This window comes from Petromyzon marinus, chromosome 15 (assembly GCF_048934315.1).
Source record: "Petromyzon marinus isolate PM22_M1 ecotype Great Lakes invasive population chromosome 15, UKy_Petmar_22M1.pri1.0, whole genome shotgun sequence".
In the NCBI taxonomy this organism is placed as follows: Eukaryota; Metazoa; Chordata; class Hyperoartia; order Petromyzontiformes; family Petromyzontidae; genus Petromyzon; species Petromyzon marinus.
In genome coordinates, this window is record NC_133681.1 from 1,304,980 (window position 1) to 1,329,864 (window position 24,885).

The 24,885-nt window shown below is 53.9% G+C and overlaps 1 protein-coding gene across 1 annotated transcript; it reads right to left on the reverse strand.

The window, feature by feature from the left end:
• Positions 1 to 978: 978 nt before the first annotated feature.
• Positions 979 to 24,046, reverse strand: LOC116942554 (RAB10, member RAS oncogene family-like). Its single transcript, XM_032954603.2, has 6 exons — positions 23,151 to 24,046; positions 20,005 to 20,065; positions 11,667 to 11,805; positions 8,644 to 8,733; positions 6,827 to 6,928; positions 979 to 5,900 (listed from the first exon to the last, which is right to left on the reverse strand). The coding sequence occupies exons 1-6, from the start codon at positions 23,275 to 23,277 to the stop codon at positions 5,811 to 5,813; spliced, it is 609 nt and encodes a 202-aa protein (XP_032810494.1). The 5' UTR covers positions 23,278 to 24,046; the 3' UTR covers positions 979 to 5,810.
• Between the last annotated feature and the right edge of the window lie 839 nt (positions 24,047 to 24,885).

Consider the following 24,885-nt stretch of genomic DNA (forward strand, 5'->3'; position numbering starts at 1 on the left):
AAGACCGGAAGCTTCGTGCCGAGCGACAGACCAGGTAGCTCCCACAGAGCGTTGCACAGCTGATGAAAAGATATTGCCGCCCAACTGATTCGGAGACCTTTGCTGTCAAATTGGAGCTCGTCATAAGCACACTGCCCAGGTATGGGAAACTCTCTACTCTCTTCACAACCGCTCCATCACCAATGGAGAGCTGAGGGGGTGGAGTGTCCGATGGTGCTTAGTTTTGGTGGGGCTGATGATAAGACCCCACCTCTTGGTGGCACACTCCAGGTTTAGCAGCAGCGCCTCCAACTCCTCCTCTGAGTAAGCAGCAATCACCAGATCATCAGCGTACGTAACATGGTTGACCAATAGGGAGCCATCCCCTCGACCGCACTCGGGCATCGATCAGCCTCCCGTTGTCAACCACCACCACCGCCGGGTACTTGAGATCTCAAAACCAACATCAAAGATCCACCCCACCCCACCCTCCTCCAACGCTTGGGGAACGTGCTGTGGACGAGAATCTCATCCAGGCCAGAACGGCACGCGAGGGTGTGGTGTTGGTAACACCACTCCCGGCCGCCTTCGTCTCCCCAATGCTGTTTACAAAACCGCAGCAGGTACCGATCTTTAAGGCTGAGTCAACCTACGGGAGGCCGAGGACCGGTCCACGTACTCGCCACTGGGTTTGGTCGTGAGTGGGGATGGAATTCGGGTCGCCTGGTTCGTGGCGCAGTGAGCTAACCGCTGCACCACCGCTCCCCCGCATCATCAACAACCGCCGTTTTCCACCAAGTGGTTGTGACGTCGCCACGGCGCTTGTGCCAGGCTAGGTGCACCTTGAAGCCACGTGAAGTGTCGACGGCTCGCGGGCAGGTAACGGGGCAGACCCAGGTGCCGTGGCTTGACGGACCCGAGATGGCTGGCAGGATGCACCACTGTGCCAACATCACCACCACCATCACAATCACCACCACCACATTGCGGAGAGCAAGCTTAGAACGTAAAACCGGGTTTATTGAAAACAACAAAAAGTTTAAACGTGTTCATGTCACCTTAGATTATAGCTGTGTTTAATGCGGCGCGTGCCTCCATCACACACACACTCTCTCTCTCTCTCTGGACGTTGACCTCTCCACAGCGTGTGCTGAATGCAGCGAACGCAAACAGAAGCATTCCAGGAGCGATGAGAATTGAGCAACATCGACTTGGATTCCTCGCTGGGTATCAACATCATCATGATAGTCTTCGTCATCACGGTCTCTCGTCGTGACGGGATGCGCGCGTGTGGCGACAGGACAATTCGCGTCGCCAGCATCAACATCGATGGTTAATTTTAGCTGGAGCTGTCCGGGGCCGAACTCCGGAAAATTTCATGCCCCACCCCCGCCATCCCCCCCCCCCTCCTCCTTTCCCGCTGTCGGAGGGAGGGGGTCCAGACAACATTCCATAATTAAGTCGTGGTTAATGTACAATAGGCGACGTTTCGAGCAGTGGCCCTTTTTCATAGGGAAAGTCAAAGCGAGTTCCTGCTCAAACGAGCATTGAGACGGTGGTCAACTCTTGTTGATAACCCCTTGAGCCAGTGGTGACAATTCCACATTCTTATGGCGGGGGGGGGGGGGGCCTCTGGCAAAGGAAACCCGCTGTCGACTTCCCCCCGAAATGATACAGGATTTTATAGACCCCGGAGAGATGATGGGCCGAGTGAACCGTCACCAAACGGTGATTTGAAACTCGCGACCAGCTGACTGCGAGGCCCGCACGGCTCTCCCGCCGAGCGGGATTCACAGTGGGAGGAGCGGGGAGGTCACTGCCGGAAATGCGCCACTCACAACCCCATCGCGTCCCCAGTGCTTCTTGCGAGGCGACGCCGGGCATGAGAGCCGCCGGGTGAATTGCAGCCCGCAGCCAAACGACACAGAGCTAGACTATAATGAGACACACGCACACGCACGCGCATGCACCCCCAAACCCCTCGCACGAATAAAAGACAAAAACCAAGACATAACAGCATTTAAATCGTCATTTTTGTACACATCAATTGAACGGTTGCTCGCCGTGGAAGCGGGGCGTGGAGGATGACGACACGACAGGGCGGTGCAGCAACAGCTCATGGGTTGGCGTTACCCATCGCTTGGTGGTGCTGCGGCATCACTCGCGGGCCGTCACACAGCGGCCTATTGGCAGCTTCGACAGCGACAACAGAAGACTTTCACGGCGACTTCGTGGATCGTGCGTGCGACAAGCCCTCGGCTGGACAATGCCGTCGATAACGCCGCTTAGAAGTTGATCCTTAGGGTCCGCGTTGCATCGCATAGGGCAAGCGGGCAAAAAATGTCGGAGCCAATGTTGCCGAGTGTTCTTACTGAACGTGAGTGGGTAACGCAAACCCCTGTGATGCCACACGATGTGGTTTTGGGCACGTCCTCGGTGTGAGGAAGTTTGTTGTTTAAGAAGTTCTGGAAATGAGGTTAGGGATGTCGGTTGGTTGGGTAAAAATGACAAATTAGAAGACGCTGCTGCTGGTCGACGTGCCGGTGAAAAACGAAGACGACTCAAGATCGGACCAGGGTGGAAGGTGGGAACTCGAGCTGAAGACCTGGCACTCTCATTGAGGAAAGGATATCTGAACCCCGTAGCCACTAGAGGCGCTCGCCACAATGGCAAAACAAAACCTATCCACTCACGAATCGAATAGCGACGCAATTCAGAACCTAATCGATTGCACGGGTAAGGAGCGCCAATTGTCACAACGCCCAGTTCTCGTGACGCCACCAGACGAAACATCATCTTTCATTGCTTTACGGGGGAGAACGGGGAATCGTTGACGAAGCTGACAGGTGGTGTGTGACAGCCCGTGTCGCGACAAGAGGAGCCGATTGCCGTTCTGGCGTCTTCCTCGAAGCCAAAACGGTGCGTGGTCTTGACACCCATCTCACGCGCAGACAACTTCAAACCTCACCCGGCACGCAGCGCACCTCGCCCCCCACACAAGGGGGCTCATCGGCCAAACAGGGGAGGGCCCAGGGGTGGGGGCGGACACGCAAAACGGAAGTCGTAGAGCCATTCATTTATTCCACGTTACACCAGAGCGTAGTTTTCAAACGGCGCGCGCGCGCGCACACACACACCCCCAGTAGTAGACTATGCGTCTGTCCGGCCACGAGGCCAACATTATCGTTTCGTTTTGCTTTACAAAGTGGGATTTCCTCTCCGTCTCACACGCACACAAATGGATACCTTAAAATGGGATGGGCGTACAGTCAGGGGAGGTGGTGGTTGCTGTTGGGAGAGGAGGATGTGGGTGGTACAGGGGAGCGAGGGTGTGGTGGGTTAAGTTTGGGAAGATTGGGGAGGAGGGGACCCGGATTGGTCGTGGCACCCACACCGGGACGCGACTTTCCACACCGCCCCGCCGGCCGCTCTCGCGAGGGCACAGGCGACCGAGCGCGCACTCGGGGCTACATCGACAGGGCCCCGTCACAGCGACATCGTCACGCTCCCACACACACCCCACCTCTTCACCCCCTCGCCCCTCCTCCTAACAAGCAAAGCATTGCCAGTGTTTGGCAGCGGTGCGGCGAAGGAGACGCACACGGCCAGGGCTTAATCGCTCTCGACATGGAATTGGTGGCACGCGGTTCGAGTGCCGGGCGTAGAGTTATTTTGGCCGCGGCACGCAACTTGCGTAGCCGACACATCCGCAGCAAGAGTATACCGTGGACGTGGTGTGCCGGGAGCGGAAAATATATCCTGGCTCGTTGTCTAGACCGGTGCAGCTGGCACGCGAGTAAGGACGGTACCCGCGCTCCCATTGCGAGCGTAACGTTTCCTCGGGATGTGGCGTGCCGGGGGCGTAAATATTTTATCAGAAGACGCGGCTGCAATTAAGCCCTGGACATGGACGTACGCGGAACACACACACACAAATGTACGCACGCGGGAACACGCACAGTTTAGTTTGCTGTTCTTCCCCCACAGCGTCGATTAGCACGGTTGGCTAAGTACAGTGCGAAAGAAGTTCAACATACAGACATGCACACGGGAACATACCCACGCATGCGCGCACGCACGCGGGAACACGTGACCACCGGCAGTTCAAGGTTGCGGCAGGGGACCGACGAGCAAACTTCCTCCTCCACCTCGGGCAAGAATGACGAGGCCTAGAAACGGACACCGCCGGCAAAGCCTCCCCCACGACAACGTGCAGGGGACGCCGCTGCGTGGAGACGAGACGCCACCGAAACGCCGCTACCCCTCCTGTGCGGCAATCGGCCGGCCAACAAAAACAACGACACAACGGGCCTGGAACGACTTCATATGTACCCCTGCGAACTGTCGCCATTCGCGGACGGGGGAAGTGGGGTTGATGGCGATGGGGGGGTCGCGGCTACCATTCGATTTTAAGGATCAACAAATCGCGTTGCGTCGTTAAGTTCGGCGTCGGACTGCGTCCGGCAGCCACCACCGGCCGCGTCCGGCAGCCACCAACGGCCGCGTGCGGCAGCCACCAACGGCCGCGTCCGGCAGCCACCAACGGCCGCGTGCGGCCGTCTCCTGCGCAGCGCGAGCCCCCAGCAACGTCGCCGACCATCGCGGCGACGCCTCTCGCCGCCTTCGCGCCGCCCAATTTAAATCGCCAAATCGAAGCGGCGCTTACAGGCCCCGGTGTACAATCGGGGGGGGGGGGGGGGAGAGGGAGGTTCTCTTCTGTTTGTTTAAATTGAATATTTATCCCTGGGGACCGCGTTAGAAATCCACTCATCGCTCCCTGCACGGGGTAGGGTGGGGGAAGGCGGCCGGCTGTGGGGGAGGGGGGGGTTGGGTGCAGCCATGGATTAATTTATCACCGAATACCTTCCGAGTCACTGCTAGAGTGGAGCTGTAGCCACAGAGAGACGGTATACTCTCTGGACGTGGTGTGCCGGCACGGAAATACTTTTTAGGTCGCTGTTCGACTGGATTAAATGGCACTTGACTCTTAGCCGCAGCCATAGCCAGGCGCGGTGGTACTCTGGACCTGGTGTGCCGGATACTGAACCGGCTGAAATTAAGCCCTGCGTGCAACGGAAATTCGTGCCGCGGCAAAAATTCTGGACTCGTATTTTACTTCGATCGGCCTTTGGGCAAGAACGCCACTCACCACGCACCCTGCCCCACCCCCCCCCCCACCACGAACCCACGAATGCGATCGTACGGAGTCAACATCGACCCGTGGCGACACTTGGGGGACTCGTGCTGCTGCTTCTAGTGCCCAAAAGCCGATGCAGAGTTCGCTGGATTGGATTCACGGTTGGGGAGGGGGGGGGACACTGTGGGTTGCTGCTGGGCGGTCCGCTCCGGTGTGCGGCCGAGCCAGGCCGGATTTTGCCCGAGGGCCTCGGCGCGCAATGCATAACTCCGTCTGGCGCTTCAATCGACCGCATGCTTTAAGGTCACTCAACAACAATCATCATTATTATTGTCGTCGCTATGCACATTGAGTACTGTGACGAGTAATGATAAACAGGAATAAAAATATTGACGATGAAATAATAATAAGAACGGTGGCGACGCCGTAGCCGATGGTATTACCGGAGCCTTTTCCTTCCGTTCACATCATCGCGTACGCATCCCACGCGCGGTTTAAGTACAAATCAACGGTAGGAGAGGGCGGATGTGCGAGTAGCAGACACCGATGGGTAGCTTGAGAGGGAGGGGAGGGCGGGGGTCGTCAGCGGCCGGTTGAGGGGTCACAGGGCAGGGGTTCTGGAGGGTTGCAGGGGGAGGAGGGAAGAGGAGGAGTCGCAGTGGGAGGGGAGGGGGGGCAGCAGCGATGGCCCCGCTCAGGCGCAGCACTTGCTCTTGAAGCCCAGCACGCCACCCGAGCTGGTCGTGTCTACAACGTCCTTCCTCTCCGGCTCCTTCACTGGCGTCTGTGAGCGGGACACGGCGAGCGAGTGACAGTGAGTGAGACAGCGAGCAGCAAGTCACACAGCGAGCAGCGAGTGAGGCAGCGAGCAGCGAGTGAGACAGCGAGCGAGACAGCGAGCGAGACAGCGAGCAGCGAGTGAGACAGCGAGTGAGACAGCGAGTGAGACAGCGAGTGAGACAGCGAGTGAGACAGCGAGCAGCGAGCGAGCAGCGAGCGAGACAGCGAGCGAGACAGCGAGCGAGACAGTGAGTGAGACAGTGAGTGAGACAGCGAGCAGCGAGTGAGACAGCGAGCAGCGAGTGAGACAGCGAGCAGTGAGTCACAGTGAGCAGTGAGACAGCGAGCGAGACAGTGAGCGAGACAGCAAGCGAGACAGTGAGTGAGACAGCGAGCGAGACAGCGAGCAGCGAGTGAGACAGCGAGCAGCGAGTGAGACAGCGAGCAGCGAGTGAGACAGCGAGCAGTGAGTGAGACAGCGAGCAGCGAGTGAGACAGCGAGTGAGACAGCAAGTGAGACAGTGAGTGAGACAGTGAGCAGCGAGTGAGACAGCGAGTGAGACAGCGAGTGAGACAGCGAGTGAGACAGCGAGTGAGACAGCGAGTAAGACAGTGAGCAGCGAGTGAGCCAGCGAGACAGCGAGTGAGACAGCGAGTGAGACAGCGAGACAGCGAGTAAGACAGCGAGCAGCGAGTGAGACAGCGAGTGAGACAGCGAGACAGCGAGTGAGACAGCGAGTGAGACAGTGAGTGAGACGGTGAGACAGCGAGTGAGACGGCGAGTGAGACGGCGAGACAGCGAGTGAGACAGCGAGCGAGACAGCGAGTGAGACAGCGAGTGAGACAGTGAGTGAGACAGCGAGACAGCGAGCGAGACAGCGAGCGAGACAGCCAGTGAGGTAGTGAGCATGCGAGTCCAGCGACCGTCACCTTTTTGAGGATGTCCTCGGCGAGTGTGAAGAAGGCCTTCTCGATGTTGATGTTGGACTTTGCGCTCGTCTCAAAAAATCTGATGTTGTGCTCCCTCGAGATCTGCGAATGGAACAAGCGAGCGGGTGGGCGATGAGGGGTGCGATCTGGGGGGGGGGGGGGGCGATGGGCCACCCTCACCCCCCCCGCCCCCCCGGGTGAGCTGTGACGACTCGTGCCGCACACTCCCACAGCGATTTCGAAGAATTCTCGCAAAGTTCCCAGAAGTCGCGAATTGACACGAGGGTCGCTTACTCGTCGCGAGCGAGCTGGAGGACCGCCTGTGGCTGCAGGGGTCGCCGTGAACCCTTTACACACAACGCGTTGGTAGCATCGTCGTCATCATCCGTGGTCTATCATCCGTGGTCTATCAACGGTGGTCTATCAACGGTGGTCTATCAACCGTGGTCTATCAACGGTGGTCTATCATCCGTGGTCTATCATCCGTAGTCTATCATCCGTGGTCTATCATCCGTGGTCTATCATCCGTGGTCTATCATCCGTGGTCTATCAACCGTGGTCTATCAACAGTGGTCTATCAACCGTGGTCTATCAACCGTGGTCTATCATCCGTGGTCTATCATCCGTGGTCTATCATCCGTGGTATATCATCCGTGGTCTATCATCCGTGGTCTATCAACCGTGGTCTATCAACCGTGGTCTATCAACCGTGGTCTATCAACCGTGGTCTATCAACCGTGGTCTATCAACCGTGGTCTATCATCCGTGGTCTATCATCCGTGGTCTATCATCCGTGGTCTATCATCCGTGGTCTATCATCCGTGGTCTATCATCCGTGGTCTATCATCCGTGGTCTATCATCCGTGGTCTATCATCCGTGGTCTATCATCCGTGGTCTATCATCCGTGGTCTATCATCCGTGGTCTATCAACCGTGGTCTATCAACCGTGGTCTATCAACCGTGGTCTATCAACCGTGGTCTATCAACGGTGGTCTATCATCCGTGGTCTATCATCCGTGGTCTATCATCCGTGGTCTATCAACCGTGGTCTATCATCCGTGGTCTATCAACCGTGGTCTATCATCCGTCGTCTATCAACCGTGGTCTATCAACCGTGGTCTATCAACCGTGGTCTATCATCCGTGGTCTATCAACCGTGGTCTATCATCCGTGGTCTATCATCCGTGGTCTATCAACCGTGGTCTATCATCCGTGGTCTATCATCCGTGGTCTATCATCCGTGGTCTATCATCCGTGGTCTATCATCCGTGGTCTATCATCCGTGGTCTATCAACCGTGGTCTATCATCCGTGGTCTATCATCCGTGGTCTATCATCCGTGGTCTATCATCCGTGGTCTATCATCCGTGGTCTATCATCCGTGGTCTATCAACCGTGGTCTATCATCCGTGGTCTATCAACCGTGGTCTATCATCCGTGGTCTATCATCCGTGGTCTATCAACCGTGGTCTATCATCCGTGGTCTATCAACCGTGGTCTATCATCCGTGGTCTATCATCCGTGGTCTATCAACCGTGGTCTATCATCCGTGGTCTATCAACCGTGGTCTATCATCCGTGGTCTATCATCCGTGGTCTATCATCCGTGGTCTATCAACCGTGGTCTATCATCCGTGGTCTATCATCCGTGGTCTATCAACCGTGGTCTATCATCCGTGGTCTATCAACCGCTGGATTAAGGCCTTCGGAAGCCGTCGCCATCCCTCGGTCACACGACAATCCATTTGGCGCCGGCGCGCCAACTTGATGCACCGCTCCATTTGTGCGACTAAGGACCTCTCTCTCTGGGGCTTGTACCTGCTCGCCCTTCTCCTTGGGCACCACGCGCTTGTCCTCCATGTCGCACTTGTTCCCCAGCAGCATCCGCTCCACGTCCTCGCTCGCGTGCTGCTCACATGGGGGTGGAGGAGGGAGGTCAACCCTCCTCATCGGCAACAACTCTCACCCCACGACATCTCCCTGCCCAATGACTCGCACTCTCCACATCTTCCTGCCTAACGACTCGCACACTCCACATCTTTGAGTACTCATTTATCTGGCCAGGTGGTTCACCTGTAAGACGAGTGACTCGCAATCGGAAAGGTGCGAGTTCAAATCCTTGTTCGGGGCGGTGGGGGGGGGGGAGGGTTGACTCAGCCCATCATACCTCCCTCAGAGGTGAATAAAATAGGTACCACTTTGTGGGGAAGTCAAGAGTCCTATGGGTAGGCTCGCTCCCCGCCGCTATATCGAGGTGGCATGTCCACACCACTGACTGGCGGCCGCACACGGGAGATGTGCACCGGAAGGAACTCGCCCGTGGCTTGCGTTTTCACCAGGGTGTCCGCGGGGCTTGCACCGTGAACGCGCGCGGCAGGGGCCTACGAGTGCACGGCAGGGGCCACGAGTGCACGGCAGGGGCCACGAGTGCACGGCAGGGGCCACGAGTGCACGGCAGGGGCCACGAGTGCACGGCAGGGGCCACGAGTGCACGGCAGGGGCCACGAGTGCACGGCAGGGGCCACGAGTGCACGGCAGGGGCCACGAGTGCACGGCAGGGGCCACGAGTGCACGGCAAACGCGCTGCCGCAGGGGCTGCGTTAGCGCGGCCGACCATCTTTATCGTAAAACTAGGCGAGAAAAGCCAAAGCAACAACGAAAAAAACACAAAGCCTCTGTTTGCAAGGAAAGAAAATTACACGGAAAGTGCACAAACGGGTTCCTCATTGCAAGTGAAAACAAAACAACAGTCGCAATAACAAAAAAACCCCAGGCACACAAACCAGACGCTGGGGCGAAACCAGAGCGTGGAACAAAATAACAGCGCGGAACGTAGCGAGGATTTGATTTTTCAGACCGTCACATTTTAACCGCAAGGACATCATGCTGTGATTCATATTTGTCATTGGGTTCGGCCACATGGTAGTAGCAGCAGCAGTGGTAGTTCTGGTCACCAACGCTGCACCACACGTTTACGCCGATTCTATTTTAACGTGCCACTGTCTCGATTAGATTCTGACCGACAGAGTTGCTACTTCTCCTCCGCCTCAGCCACCCCTGGGCTTTTTCATGACCGGGGCATGATGCGAAACAGCCTTGCACTGATCGTTTCACGCCAGAAAAGCACGCAGCCTTAGAGAGCAGAGGGGAAACCCCCGTCAGCCGTCCGCCTCGGGTCACGACTCGAGAGAGCCCGGTGAAAAAACCCAGCGTGGTGTTGCAAGATGAAGAAGCGGGGGCGGCGGAGTGCTATCAGACGAGACGTGGGGAAACTTGAGCCGAGGATCGGACCTTAGCGAGGCTGCACACATCATCACGATCCATGGGCAGATAGCCCGTAGGTGTCAACTGCACATTTTGTCATGTTTCCACATTCCTGTCTTGTGCCAATGTGCTCACGTATGCTCACATAGTGCACATCTTACACACAGTTAAGGCAAGGCTTATATGCACACATAGATGCCTTCCCTTAATTGTGCTCCTTCGCTGGATGTGGCCGAATTCCAGCTCTGAGAATTAAAAATATCGGTTTGACTGTCACGTGATCAACATCACCGTGGGGCAGGGTGGGTGGGACAGTGCTGCCCTCTACTGTGTGCACCGGAGGTCACTTGACAAAGCCATTTCAGAGAGAGCTCTGCGACGTGCGCTTCTGTGGGCCGTGCTCTATGAAGTCCTTCGACCCGCGATGTGACGCCGATGGCACAATTGGGATGAGAACAGGGGTAAGGGTGCAGCCCTGCGATTGCTTGCTCAGGCCACTGCTGGCAGAAGGGCCTCACTTAGAGGCATCTATAGAGGATATTTTGGCCTAATCTTCCACACCGGCAAGACCCTTTTTCAAGAGGCAGGGGAGTATCCACCCACACGAACCTCACCGCAAGCCAGTTCAAAAGCCAAAGTTGGATTCCCATAAATGTTCGGTAGGTGCGTGCTCATAGCTGCTAAAAATAGGGGACACCACCCCCACCCCTCTCTACCCTCCCCACTTGACAAACGGTGGCGACAGGGCTGTCCGTCTCAGCACATTCACCGGCACCGTGGGGACAAAGGCAGCCGGGAGAGATTACGGGAGAGGTGGCTCGGGGTTTGGGGACGGCCAACGTCACACACCGGGCGTTCCAGCCAAACACCAAAATAGTCCGCGGGCGCCCAGTCGCCACGCTAGCTGCCGCTGTCAGGAGACCGCAAAAAGTACAGTACAACGATTGACCTGGCTGTGGTGCCCTCTTGCTGCCCGACACACAGGGCACCCCCCCCCACAGCAGGCTACAACATCCTGTTTCTTACGTACGGGGGGTGGGGAGCCCATGAGAGCACGAGCCAGGCGTGACCCCCGCTTGGCTTTCCGATCCGGCGAGAGATCGTGACACGTTGCGGGCGATTTGGCCACAGGGAGACACCCGTACACAGTACAATGTCACGCATATTCGACAACGCTGGGGACTACCGGGGTATGGGCGTGAATGTGGGTTAAGCGAACGCCTACACAAGAGGTTAGTTCCGGAACACGCGTGTACGTTACCGGACAAAAGCGGGAAACTTCGATTAAACACCACGCCGCGGTTTGGGGAGAACACTTCGCCGAGCTTGGGGCGAAGCTTTGCGGGGGACCCACACGGGGTTAAGAATAACATTGCGGCTGCGTGCGTGAAGAGCGCAAATTTGTGAACGCCCACAGAGGACAACAGCTGCGCCAAGCCCACAAGCGCTCGGGCGTGGTGGCGGACAAGCGGCCCGGGCCGCACAGGCGACAGTCGGACGCCCGGGCTGCCGCACGGTGTCACGTCGCCAAATTTCGGACCGCGTCGGTGACCGACAACCGCAGCAGGGGCACTCGCCTCGTCAATGTTGCGCAGCCACTTGCTGATGTTCTCGAAGCTCTTGGCGTTGGTGATGTCGTACACCAGCATGATGCCCATGGCGCCGCGGTAGTACGAGGTGGTGATGGTGTGGAAGCGCTCCTGCCCGGCCGTGTCCCTGCGTACAGACAGACGAGACAAAGACGCCCCCGCCGTATAGCCTTTAACGGACCATTGGGGCAAGTGCTGCGAGCGAGCAGCACCTACGAAGGCCGGCACGGAGCACGAGAGGGTGGGGGTGAGTCGGTGGCCAGTACAAACGACGACGCTTCAATTATAATGTATTCTTTCAGATAGTTTGGCATTGAACGATGACCCATTTCCAAACAATGAGGGTTTGTGCGCACTTAAATATTGGGCAGTTCGCCAGCATTGGTTTAAGCAAGCATGACTCAATCTTTCTTTAGACTGGAGGAATCCGATGAGCTATGAAGCTCTATTTCACAGATGAGACACTGAGTTTTTGCTTGCGTTGAACCAATGCTGCTGAAAAGATGCATTCCCAGAAGGATGAAAGACCGATGGGATGTGCAAAACACATCTGAATATTTTATGCTGAGACACGAATATGGGAAGCGGGCGTAACATCCGTTTGCTCGTCCTAAAAGTAACAAACAGAAGGTAACGGGGGAGGCCTTTGCCCAGCAGTGGAAAGTTAAAGACTGGCAGTAAGATCAGCGCAAAATCAGAGATGACAAATTGCCGTCGCATTGCGGGTTGTCAGTCCTCGAAGGAATCGATGACGGGAAGTCGTTCCTTAAACGCGTGGCGGTGTTCACAATACAACTCAGGAACATTTTCCGCACAACGCATAAGGCGCGCCGTTATAATGCCGAACGCAGGTCGTTAAAACGCTGAACGCAGGCCGTTGTAACGTGGTTTCTGAGCGGTCGACGACAAACTGCTTTCTTGATCTGGGCGGCTCAGAGGTGTGATGCAGTACGCGGAGTGATACAATACCGTGGCATACCCTCATCTGCGGCCTGATTTTACAGTGCACTAATGATGTAGTATAGTAACTCATCGCTTAACACGGTACATTGCAGGAAGGCACCACCTACGACTATTACTACTACTCGCACGTCAAACGAGAGATTACTCCCGTCCTCCGTTCTCTAGTAGCTGGACAGTCACACAGGGTTAGGGTGGCTACTCCACACTCCGCTCCTGCAGCTGAGATGATGAGCCCGTCGGGACGAGTTCACCAGGCCGAGCCCGTGGGGACGATTCTTCGTGGACAGTTGTGGTCGACCGCTCGATGACTCGGGCACCTTTAAATCTGGCAGCCGCCTGACAGCCTGCGTCCCAAAGGCGGGAAACCCCCGCAAGCCACACCCTGCCTGACGGCTGATGACGCCGCCGATGACGCCACCGAGCCCTGACCACCTCCCGTCCAGCGGCACGGGGCTGCAGCGCACTGCACCAACCGCTACGACGCTCGCACACAAGCAACAAGGTTCCCCGTGTAGCCGTGTAGACTGCTGGGGGTAAGTGCTATTAGCGAGCAACTATTGAGGCAGGCACGTCACACGAGGTCGTTGTGGCAAGCACCACGCCTACCCACCTTCATCTCTCTCGTGCTGTGTTCCCACACCAAATGATTCACTCATTTTTTAACTCTGCGTCAACCTAGCAGAGAGTCCTGAACACATTGATACGTCACTCGCTACTAAAATCACAGGGGGATTCGAACCCAGATCGCTGGGTTTGTACTGCGGTGCGTACACAAATACAAATATCCCCCATATAGCCTTAAACAGACTGTTAGGGCAAGTGCTGTTAGCGAGCACCTATGAAGGCCGGCACGGCACACGAGGGGGTGATTGGCCAACACTTCGCCTGGCCGCCTTTGTTTTCCCAGTGGCGATGTTTACACAACACACGAGGTACTTAATTGAGGCCGAGTCAACCTAGGGAAGGCCCACAAGCAATTCGGATAATCGTCACTGGTATTGGCCGTGAGCGGGGATCGAACTCGGGTTGCCAGGCACACCAACACACGAGAGACAGGCACGCAGGCACGCAGCAGATGGAAATATGCACCGACACGGCTGAGCAGCCGCGTACAAGACCCTGTTTTTTTTCTCTTCCTGTAAACCCGTTGAGTCGCTCGCGCACCAATCTCGTATGTTGCAATACATTCAATGGAACGCTGCCCCGGGGCGGGTTCAGCACTCCACCACTAGCAGGAGGGAGGGGGCGAGAGGTTGGGGGTGGGGGGGGGGGCGGGAGGGGCGGTGGGATTCCAATGCGGACCTCAGCCAACCAAATAATGCACACGCAGGGGCCCACTCTTGTAACGATCGGCAGGCCCCTGAACGTGAATACAGCAGCTCAGGATCAGCAGCCAAGTGTGTATCGATTAACTCCTGTTTTATGTGGTCAAATGGTTTCTGGAAAATAAAAAATAATAATGAACAGAGCCTCTTCATTTATCCGGGAAAGCCTCGTTGAGTCTCAAGGCTCCTTTACAGGAGGGTCCTACACTGGGATGCTTGGCCAATGCCATTCGTGAGTGTTGCGTTCAACACTTGAACACGTCCTGTTGAAAATATCATTCTGATCCGTCATTTCAAGAAAAAAATTCGCTTCCACAGCCCCCTTATTAAAAACCTCACGAGAAAGAGACATACGTAGAACACTTATTTCGCACCGTACATAGCCATCCGTGCTAATCGGCGGTGCGGGGGAAGGACAACAAACTATGTACAGTGAGGGAAAAAAAGTATTTGATCCCCTGCTGATTTTGTACGTTTGCCCACTGACAAATAAATGATCAGTCTATAATTTTAATGGTAGGTTTATTTCATTGAGAGACAGAATAGCAACAAAAAAATCCAGAAAAAAGCATGTCAAAAATTTTATAAATTGATTTGCATTTTAATGAGGGAAATAAGTACTTGACCCCTCTGCAAAACATGACTTAGTACTTGGTAGCAAAACCCTTGTTGGCAATCAGAGGTCAGACGTTTCTTGTAGTTGGCCACCAGGTTTGCACACATCTCAGGAGGGATTTTGTCCCACTCCTCTTTGCAGATCTTCTCCAAGTCATTAAGGTTTCGAGGCTGACGTTTGGCAACTCGAACCTTCAGCTCCCTCCACAGATTTTCTATGGGATTAAGGTCTGGAGACTGGCTAGGCCACTCGAGGACCTTAATGTGCTTCTTCTTGAGCCACTCCTTTGTTGCCCTGGCCGTGTGTTTTGGGTCATTGTCATGCTGGAATACCCATCCACGACCCATTTTCAATGCCCTCACTGAGGGAAGGAGGTTCTCACCCAATATTTGATGGTACATGGCCCCGTCCATCGTCCCTTTGATGCGCTGAAGTTGTCCTGTCCCCTTAGTAGAAAAACACCCCCAAAGCATACTGTTTCCACCTCCATGGTTGACGGTGGAGATGGTGTTCTTGGGGTCATAGGCAGCATTCCTCCTCCTCCAAACACGGCGAGTTGAGTTGATGCCAAAGAGCTCCATTTTGGTCTCATCTGGCCACAACACTTTCACCCAGTTGTCCTCTGAATCATTCAGATGTTCATTGGCAAACTTCAGACGGGCATGTATATGTGCTTTCTTGAGCAGGGGGACCTTGCGGGCGCTGCAGGATTTCAGTCCATCACGGCGTAGTGTTACCAATTGTTTTCTTGGTGACTATGGTCCCAGCTGCCTTGAGATCATTGACGAGATCATTGACAAGATCTTCCCGTGTAGTTCTGGGCTGATTCCTCACCGTTTTCATGATCATTGCAACTCCACGAGGTGAGACCTTGCATGGAGCCCCAGGCCGAGGGAGATTGACAGTTCTTTTGTGTTTCTTCCATTTGCGAATAATCGCACCAACTATTGTCACCTTCTCACCAAGCTGCTTGGCAATGGTCTTGTAGCCCATTTCAGCCTTGTGTAGGTCGACAATCTTGTCCCTGACATCCTTGGAGAGCTCTTTGGTCTTGGCCATGGTGGAGAGTTTAGAATCTGATTGATTGATTGCTTCTGTGGACAGGTGTCTTTTATACAGGTAACAAGCTGAGATTAGGAGCACTCCCTTTAAGAGTGTGCTCCTAATCTCAGCTCGTTACCTGTATAAGACACCTGGGAGCCAGAAATCTTTCTGATTGAGAGGGGGTCAAATACTTATTTCCCTCATTAGAATGCAAATCAATTCATAACATTTTTGACATGCGTTTTTCTGGATTTTCTTGTTGTTATTCTGTCTGTCACTGTTCAAATAAACCTACCATTAAAATTATAGACTGATCATTTCTTTGTCAGTGGGCAAACGTACAAAATCAGCAGGGGATGAAATACTTTTTTTCCCTCACTGTATGCATTGCACGTGAGAAAGAAAAACGAGTCTTCGGACTTGTATCCCCACCATGAAAATGTGGAAATTCCATTGCTGGCTCAATGCCAGCGTTGGAAAGGAACGCCACTATAATTACACTCTCACACCGCACTAACGTTCTAAAGTGCGCGACTCAAAATCCGACGCTCGCTCATTTGCCAGATTTCCATTCCTAAAAATCGAACCGCGTTCAAAGACGTCCACCCGCTCCCTCGCGCAAGTTGGGATTGCACCGTCAACGTCGGCCGGGCCTATATCAAAAACGCCGCCAGCAGCAGCCGGCAACACTATAGCACTCAATTCAGTTCCTAAAAATGCTCCCGGCACCTAGAGCGAAACGTTGGACAGAGGGCAGTTGTTCACGCAGATGCTCCACCATTTGAAGTAGATGGACGCATTCGCACGGTCGCTGGAGGGTGGAGTTGTCTCCATTTGTGCACGAGTTGTGAGCGAAGACGCACGTTGGTCTGCGAGTGGGTGTGTGAGCTTGTGAGCGGTGTTGCGTAGCGTTTAGCGTGCTGCGCTACAAATCAGACAACCCAGGTTCGATTCTCTCTCACGGCCAACACCAGAAACGATTAGCTGAACCGGCCCTGGGCCTCCTCTAGGTCGACTCAGCCTCATATTAGAACCTGGTACGGTGTGTAAACATCGCCACTGAGGAGACAAACGTGGCCAGGTAGGTTCTGGCCACCCACCCCGTGTGCAGAATCGGCCTTCATAGGCGCTACTCATTGAAGCACTTGCCTCAACAGTCTGTTAAAGCTATATGGGGGATATTTGTCTCATGGGTGTACATGTTAGGGAGTCAATGTGTGACTATGTGTGTTCATTGAGCGAGTGTGTTCATGTGCGAGAGTGTGAATGAATGGTTGTAAATGGGCAAGTGAGTGACAAGTTGAGGCAGCATCAGTCATTTTAAGAAAACGATTCACTGGAAAACTCTGCCGTAGGGAGTTAACCGTCCTGCTGCACCCTAACGGCCTTCACTTGCGGTTGGGACAGGGCTCTTAGCCCACGTAGCGTCGTCACCTCCACAGGTAACATTTAAACAACGCCCACACAGTGCGGAGCCAAGCGCTTGCGGGAATCTCCGTGCCAGTCAGGCTGACACAAGCAAGACAAGCCCTGAGGCGCAGGTGAGCTCACCCAACAGAAAGACACACACACGCCCGCACACATACACGCATGCACAGAAAGATCCCCTGTGTGTAGCCTATTACAGACTGTTGGAGGGAAGTTTTGTTATAGGCAGCATAAAGACCAGCATGGACATTGGTGGGGTGACAGAACCACCACCGGCAAACCTTTGTCTTCCCAATGCTGGCGTTTTTGCATATCGCACCAGGTACTCATTTCAGAGCGAGTCGACCTTGGGAAGGCCTGGAACAGGTTCAGATAATCGTCACCCATGTTGGCCGCGAGCGAGAATCAAACTCGGGTCACAGGGTTCAAAGCGCAGTGCGCCAACCATTGCACCGCCGCTCCACACACACACACGTGCACACATGCGACCGCAAACACGCATAGTCCGCTTTGCAACATGCTCTAAACATGTCCCAACGACACATCCTTGCGATGCACCACTGCTGGGTGATAGCACTGAGGCTACAATAATTTATCATTATCATAACCATCAGCCACTTTTAATCCACTGCTGAAGGCCTCCCCCCACCTCCCCCAAAGTCGTCGGCATTCCTCATGACTATGCGACGTAACAAGGATTGTGAGATGGCGATAGTGCTAATTATTTTTGCGTTCTATTTAGCCAGGAAAGGCTTGCCGAGTCTCAAGATGCTTGTGTAAGAAGCGTGCTACCACACTGGGATGACCCAACGCCATGTAAATCAGCGTCTGACTGCACGTGGGAGGAAACTGGAGAAATTGCCACTGGCGTTAAACCGTGGCCGGGAATTGAACTCGGGCCGCCAGGTTCACAGCGTAATGCGTGAACTACTGCTCCGTCTGCTACACCCAAGTATATGTATATATTTAAAATATATAAACATTATTTTAAAACACACTACAAGGAACATAACATTGCACAATTGGTCAGTGTTGCTTTAAGTTGACAGGATGTGGCCGGTTGGTCCTGCGGCTCGACTTGCAATCGCAAGGACATTAGTTCAATGCCCAGCCAGGGACCAACTAAGACCATCATCATATCACCATCGTTACCATCGCTTTGGAGTCAATAAATACTGCTTGTATATAGTATTTTTATCTCTCATATAACGCTTGTTCCCAGCATAGGAATGGGGAATCTTTACCAATACCTCATCTGCTGCTCCCATAGTCTGGAACTCCCCCTTCCCTAAGCCATGTGCTGTCGACTCCCTGCCTCAAGTTAAGGCGCAAGACCTCTCTCATCGCCTCTGCCGAAGACCGCCTGCCTCTATCTATCGGTAAAATAAAACATCAACGTTTCTGTACAGCGTCTTGACATTCCATCGCAGTCAGGCGGTATGTAAACTTACATTGCGTTCGACTGTGCTGGGTTTCCAATTGAACTGTATAATCAAACATGCCCCCTTTTAAATGGAATGAAAGTTCTTTGGAAAATCAATAGGACGGCTATAAATGTACACGTGCTTGCAAGAATCTCTCTCTGCTCGCGGACAGGATGCAGATGAACATGTCCTTTAGGTTTGGTTGATTAAATGCGTTTCGGACGCAGTTAACAGGGTTTTCAGTCCAATCACGGCTAATATTAAGAACAAAATATACAATCAAAGCATGAACTGCAATACAGGACTTGGGCAGTGACCGTTCAAGAGAAACTTTACCAATTTAGAAATCTGTTAATGAACCCAACTTATTTGAAGAAGAAAAAAAGCAACGGAGCAATTTTTATTCGAATCGGCTTAGTTCTGAGGCAAAAAGGTGCAGTGGTACGCACAATACGCCCCTAAGCTGGCAAGCAAAGTTAAACTCCAGCCACAGCTAATATCAGCACCAAACCACATTGACCAGAACAGAAAATTACGGTCTCAGCACCAACAGAGCGCGAGGAGGCCTTCATCCAGCAGCTGGTTAACGAAGGACTGACAACGTTTCTTGTTGTTGTTAGCTGGTAACTTCCTACTGCAGGGTAAAGGCACCCCCCCCCCCCCCCCAGTTTCTTATATTCCTTCCTTTCGTGAGGTGTTCATGTCCAGCAAAAGCCTCCGAACTCATGGATTTCACTTCAATTACTTATTTCCGTTATAATTTCAGCTATCGTATTACTCCTGCTTCAGACTGGAGACGCGGTGAAGGTCGTCAACGGAAATGAACACCTAAAAAACGCACGTCAGCAGCGGGACACTTTGACGTGACTCAAGTTGACATAGAACACTATATTAAGCACAAGCTTTTTATATTATTATTTATTTTTAAAGGGAGACGCGACGCTACCTCCAAACCAATGGGCCAAAGGGCCCTGGCGAAACTTGTGCAATAGTCCAGGTCTGACTGCGCCAATGGCAACATGCGGAGGTTGTAATCCACCCTCATTTGCACGTTTAGAAACACGACATTGATAGTTAAGCGGGCAGTGGTCGAGGCAAAGATCGAAACCAAGGAACGGCAGCCAAAGGAGAAAAACACGCCCCGAGATGACATCCACCGTGAAGATAAAGCGATGGGATCAACTCGAGTGCAGAAGCTAGATCAGTGGTGGGCAACGGGCAGGCCGCAGGCCGTATGCGTCCCATGGACCCCTTGTGGTGGCCTGGTCTTAGTGCCCCCAGGGTGATGCGTGGCAGTCGTGATGAGTGCACAAGCAAAGATGTCAAGCCTGCGGCCCGCCCAGGTGAAGGAGGGCCGCTCACGTAGCACGCGAACTCGTCTGGGTCGTCCGTGACGAATGTTTGTTGCATCGCAAGACGGCCGCAGAAGGCAACGGCTTGGGGAAGCCTTAATCTAGTAGTGAATAGATCATGGCTAATGGTTATGATGAAACCATCCACATCCAACTCCCTTTCAACACACTTACCATATCTGCAGCTTAATCTTCTTCCCACCCAGTTCTATTGTCTTGATCTTGAAATCAATTCCTGTGGAGAACACACAAACGCGTTGCTGTTATTTCCAAGCAAAATTAATAGAAATTCACGGTCGAGATTTACGGTAACATCCATGTATTAGGAAAATGCCAAAACACTTCATCGTCCCTGCCAATTTCCCCGCAGTGAGCGATGGAGATATTGGTATGGATACACCATAAAACAGACGAACATTGAAGATTACATTGTGATCTTTAAAATAAATTCTCTCAATAATTTTCAACTATATTACCTTTTCATTGTGGACACGTGTTGCAAGGTTTCACTTTTACGAGCATTTTTTGCTGCTAGCTGTGAACGACCACCTTGCGTCAAAAAAGTGTACCCAGATTATTAAATATTATAACTTATTCCCAAGTCACCTGAAATAGGCCTCGATCCACGTTAGTGACAGCGCTTTATATGTCCTTCAGAGAGAGCTCAATGCGCTTTTTGCTTGTTTCTGAGAGCTGGAATATGCGAAAATTGAAAAATAAAAATCGATGGCTTTTATTGTGCAGCCATTGGTGACCGGGCTGACATAATCAATTTGCTACTTGAGACCTCGCTTTAATCATGAGTGGCCGAAACATGAACTCAAACCCAGGATCTTCGTGGTACCAACCCAGGTGGTCTCTGATCGCTTTTGATTCCTAAACCACTTCGGCTACTCAATTTTAGTATTTTTGGATGCGACACATTTTGAAAAAGTTCCAAAACTTGCAGGCACTTTGCATGCAACTGAAACTTTAAAATCAACTTCGGAGAAGAGACACAGGATTCAGGCGTGTTTCATTTTCCTTCTCGTCTTGGACATGTCATGAACCCAGTCCAGTGTCGGGGTTAATGGAAGTGCCGTGAGGCAGGGACGAATTACCCACCGTCTCACAATGAGCCATTAAGTACAGAAACTACATCCAGGGATATATGCTGTGTGTAATCGTCAGCCGTTTTTCGATCCACTACCCCCATTTCAATCAAATCCGCTGTGGGAATTGATTCGAGTGGTGGTTATAAACCCCACGACCTGAGTGATTCCTGGCCACCAAACTCCTTCACCAACCCCGCAAATGACAAGGGTAGCGAGATTATGGAGCAACAATCCCCACGATCGACGTGGCGTGGGGGAATCCATGCATCCCGCAGCGGATTGACAAAGGGCTGTAAAATGTTATGATTTTCATTTCCCCTATTTTTATGTACGTGTGTACATAGTTGCTGAATGGGTTGTTTTTTATGTAGAAGTGACCGTTTTGCAAAATGTGTTCACACGTACGCATGACAAAAATGTGAACCAGCCCTATCCTATAATGGCCAACGCGCTTGAAGAAGAGCGGAGTATCAGCGAACATATCGGACAAGGTTCCTCTCCTTTCACAGCTCAGAATTCAGGGCCATTGTCCACAACATTCAGTTACCGAAGCCGTGTATATTTAAGATAATAATCGACTTTCTAAGACCGTGACGTTTGTGGTAAAGCACACTGTATTTGTCAGGTCTCCGGTATGTATCTGTGTGGAAATGTTTGAGAAATTGAAAACTAAAACCACCAATTTATTTCATCACCTTCCCAGGGCAAACACACACACACCGCCCTTTCTCTTGCATCACCAGCCATTGCCTATCCACTGCTGGATGAAAGCCTCCCCAAGCATTCGCTGTCATCCAACAATCGCCATTCGCCACGATTTGGCGGTGACGACAACACTCCGCTTGTGCCAGACTAGGTGCACCTCGAGGCAACGTGAACTGTCGGTTGACCGAGATGACGGGCCTGTGCTCCCCACTATGTCAACGTGCTGCGTTTTAGCCTCCCGGCGTTCTGCTCGTTGTTGTGAGCGTCTCTCCTCCACCCTCTGTTAATGCTGGAGGGCGACTGCCTCCAACTGCCCAGTAGCAGCGTCCTCGCCAGATGCCGATCTTGACACCGCTGTTACCAATCATCAGCAAGTCCACTCCTGTACTGCATCACTCCATCTCCTCTGCAGCCCGTGCCGCGCCCGTTTAGCCCCCCTCTATCCGGCCAAACAGAAGCGGCTTTCGGCATGCGGTGGCTGCGCATCAATCCATCTCAATCCTGGCCATGAGAACCAGTCTCATCGCTCCATCTCTGCGGTGGCCGTCCTTAGGCTGTCATTCCGTTACCAGTCTCGTCCATCGACCTTCATCCCGTCTAGCGACGTACCCTGCCCAAGGCTCATTTACTTCTTGCTAACAATCTGACAATGATTTATCTGATGTGCTCATTCCCCGACTTCACGTCCCGGTGTAATTACAATAATAACTGCACAGACCTCTCCAATTCTTCTTTGTACGGCTGCACTAACCAGCCATCGTCAATATTTGAGTTATAATAGCTCCACTAATTCAGACAATTTTGGCCCTGAACGAAGAACATAGGAGTGGCGGTAACAAAAAAAACCAGCATCGTCACGCTCACGAACTGTTAACACAACCACACGACATCAACATCATCATGAGCGCCCCCATCCCACCCGTGGCACCGTGGCAGTCTGAGCCACAAACGCCCCCCCCCATCTCCTGGCCATGGCCGATCTAAAAAAAACACTCAACACCAGCCATTGTCTTGTGTCGCCACCTCGGCGACACTTTAACAACATCCACGTTGAATAAAACTCGGATCAAGAGGTGCGGACAGACCGAGAGACGAGCGGCGCCCGACCGCCGCTCGAGATTCGCGTGTCACGCCGTTGCCATCTTGAGACGAGGAAATTCATGGAAGCGGCCAACGCCTACATTTGGGCCATCTCGCTCCTCAAAAAGTCCCACAAACTACGCTCGGCCACGCCTCGCAGCACCGAAACGCGTTCGCGGAGCCCTCTCGAATCGAAAAAAACCCCGCGTTCATCGGCCAAAACAACCAACAACATCGCCATAAACCCGGCCATCGCCACCTAGGCCTACAGTCAGCCCTGCGGCCTAGTCGTTTTCCTGAGCCGCCGGCCGGGCTCGGTTGAAGTCGGCCCGGCCAAGTCGGCCACCACCACCACCTGGGTGGACCACCCCTTACCCACCCCCCCCACCCCCGACCTTCCGCTGCCTGTCGGCGCCCCCTGCAGCCCGCCCGAGGCCCCACCGATGGTGGAGATGAAGGTGGTGTTGAAGGCGTCGTCCGAGAAGCGGAATAGGATGCACGTCTTGCCCACGCCCGAGTCTCCGATGAGCAGCAGCTTGAAGAGGAGGTCGTACGTCTTCTTAGCCATGGCCGCGATCAAAATGGCTTCCCCTTGCTCTCCCTGTGCCCGTCTCTCTCCGTCCCCTTGTCTCCACTATGTGTCTCCCTGTCTCCCGATGTTGCCCCTCTGCCTGCCTGTCCCCGTGTCCTCTGTAATCTCACCTCCCCCGTCTCTCGTATGTCTCCCTGTCTTCCCTATTTGTCTCCGTCTCCTTGCCTGTCTCCCTTTCCTCCTTGTCGGTCTCTTAAATGTCCACGTTTCCTTGTCTATCTGCAACCTTGCCTGTCTTTCTGTCCTTGTCTCTGCGTCTTCCTATCTCCTCGTCTCCCCAAAATCCTTGGCTGCGTCCCGCGTATACGAGCTCGTCTCTCTCTCTCTTACCTCCCTTGTACCTTCGCTCTCTATCTTCCCCGATCCTACTCTGCCTCTTCTTCCTCCCCGTCCCTCTTCGTCTCTCTCCCTCTGTGTATACGTGCTGACTATATCAGTGTCGGTAGTCCCAGCACAAAAGAGCCGCCGGCTTGCCCTCACATGGCCCGATACGCGGACGCCGGCATCGCGGCGAGCAGCTTGCTGGTAGTGGGGATCTCACGCAGGAGAAGTCGGCACGCTCTGCCCCGTGGTTCTCGGGCCTTCCCCGCGTGCTCCTTTGATCGCGTATGAGCCGTGAGCTATCGAGGTGTTTCGCCGCTATCGCTTCCCCCTTTCACCCTCGCGTCGCCTCGCCCCTGCAATGGCGAGAGGCAGACGGACGAGTTCGGGCCGGGCCGGAGGGCGGCGCTGCTCAAAACAAAAACCTCACGGGGTGGGTGAGGGGTGGGGGGGAGGCCACGAGGGTTGGGGGCGGGGCCCGTAGGGATAGGGGAGGGCCTTGGGGGATGGGGGAGGAGCCGGGAGGGATTTGGGGGGGGGATAGAGGAGGGGCTGGAGAAGCCACGATGGCGGGCGGGCGGGCGGGATGGAGGAGGGGCCATGAGGAAAGGGGGAGGGGCTGGAATGGGAGCGGAAGAGGCTGGGAAGGGTGGGGGAGGGGCCAGAAAAGATAGGGAAGGGGTCATAATGGCAGGCGGAGAGGCCGGAAAGGATAGAGGAGGGGCGGGAATGAGGGAGGAGCCGGGAGGGGTGGGGAGGGGCTGGGAGTAATGGCGGAGGGGCCTGGAGGGATGGAGGAGGAGTCTGCAGGGATAAGGGCGGATCCGGCATGGATGTGGGCGTGGCCGGGGTGGAGGGGTCGGGGGCTCCTCCCACCACCTCGCTGCTCCTGAAGTCACACACTGCGCGTCTTCCTTCGCGCGAGCACGGGGAGTGTTACGGCACCAATCATAATAATGACACGTGGAGAGGGCACTTTTGTAATACCACTGCTGGATGAAGGCCTCTCTAAGCCTCGGGGCTATTTGACGCTGGCTGTGGCCAGGAATCGAACTCGATTCATGGACTGGCCCCTCCCGCCCCATAATAATTATCACAACCCAATGTCAGTCGTGGATCGAGCTGAAATTGACAGCCCTGGACTAGTGGTGGGCATTACAAACTTACACGACGGGAGCCTAATCTGACCATTGATCAGATTCTGTTTTTCTTTTTAAAAAGTGGTACTACTCGAGATGTATTATTTTACCGACCACGGCTGGA

Excerpts from the sequence above, each read along its gene's own strand:
- LOC116942554 (XM_032954603.2), bottom strand. The coding sequence starts at position 23,277 with ATGGCTAAGAAGACGTACGACCTCCTCTTCAAGCTGCTGCTCATCGGA. Across the intron at positions 8,734-11,666 it reads GGCTGCGCAACATTGACGAG|CACGCGAGCGAGGACGTGGA; the intron begins GCGAGTGCCCCT and ends CCATGTGAGCAG. Across the intron at positions 5,901-6,826 it reads CCGAGGACATCCTCAAAAAG|ACGCCAGTGAAGGAGCCGGA; the intron begins GTGACGGTCGCT and ends TCCCGCTCACAG.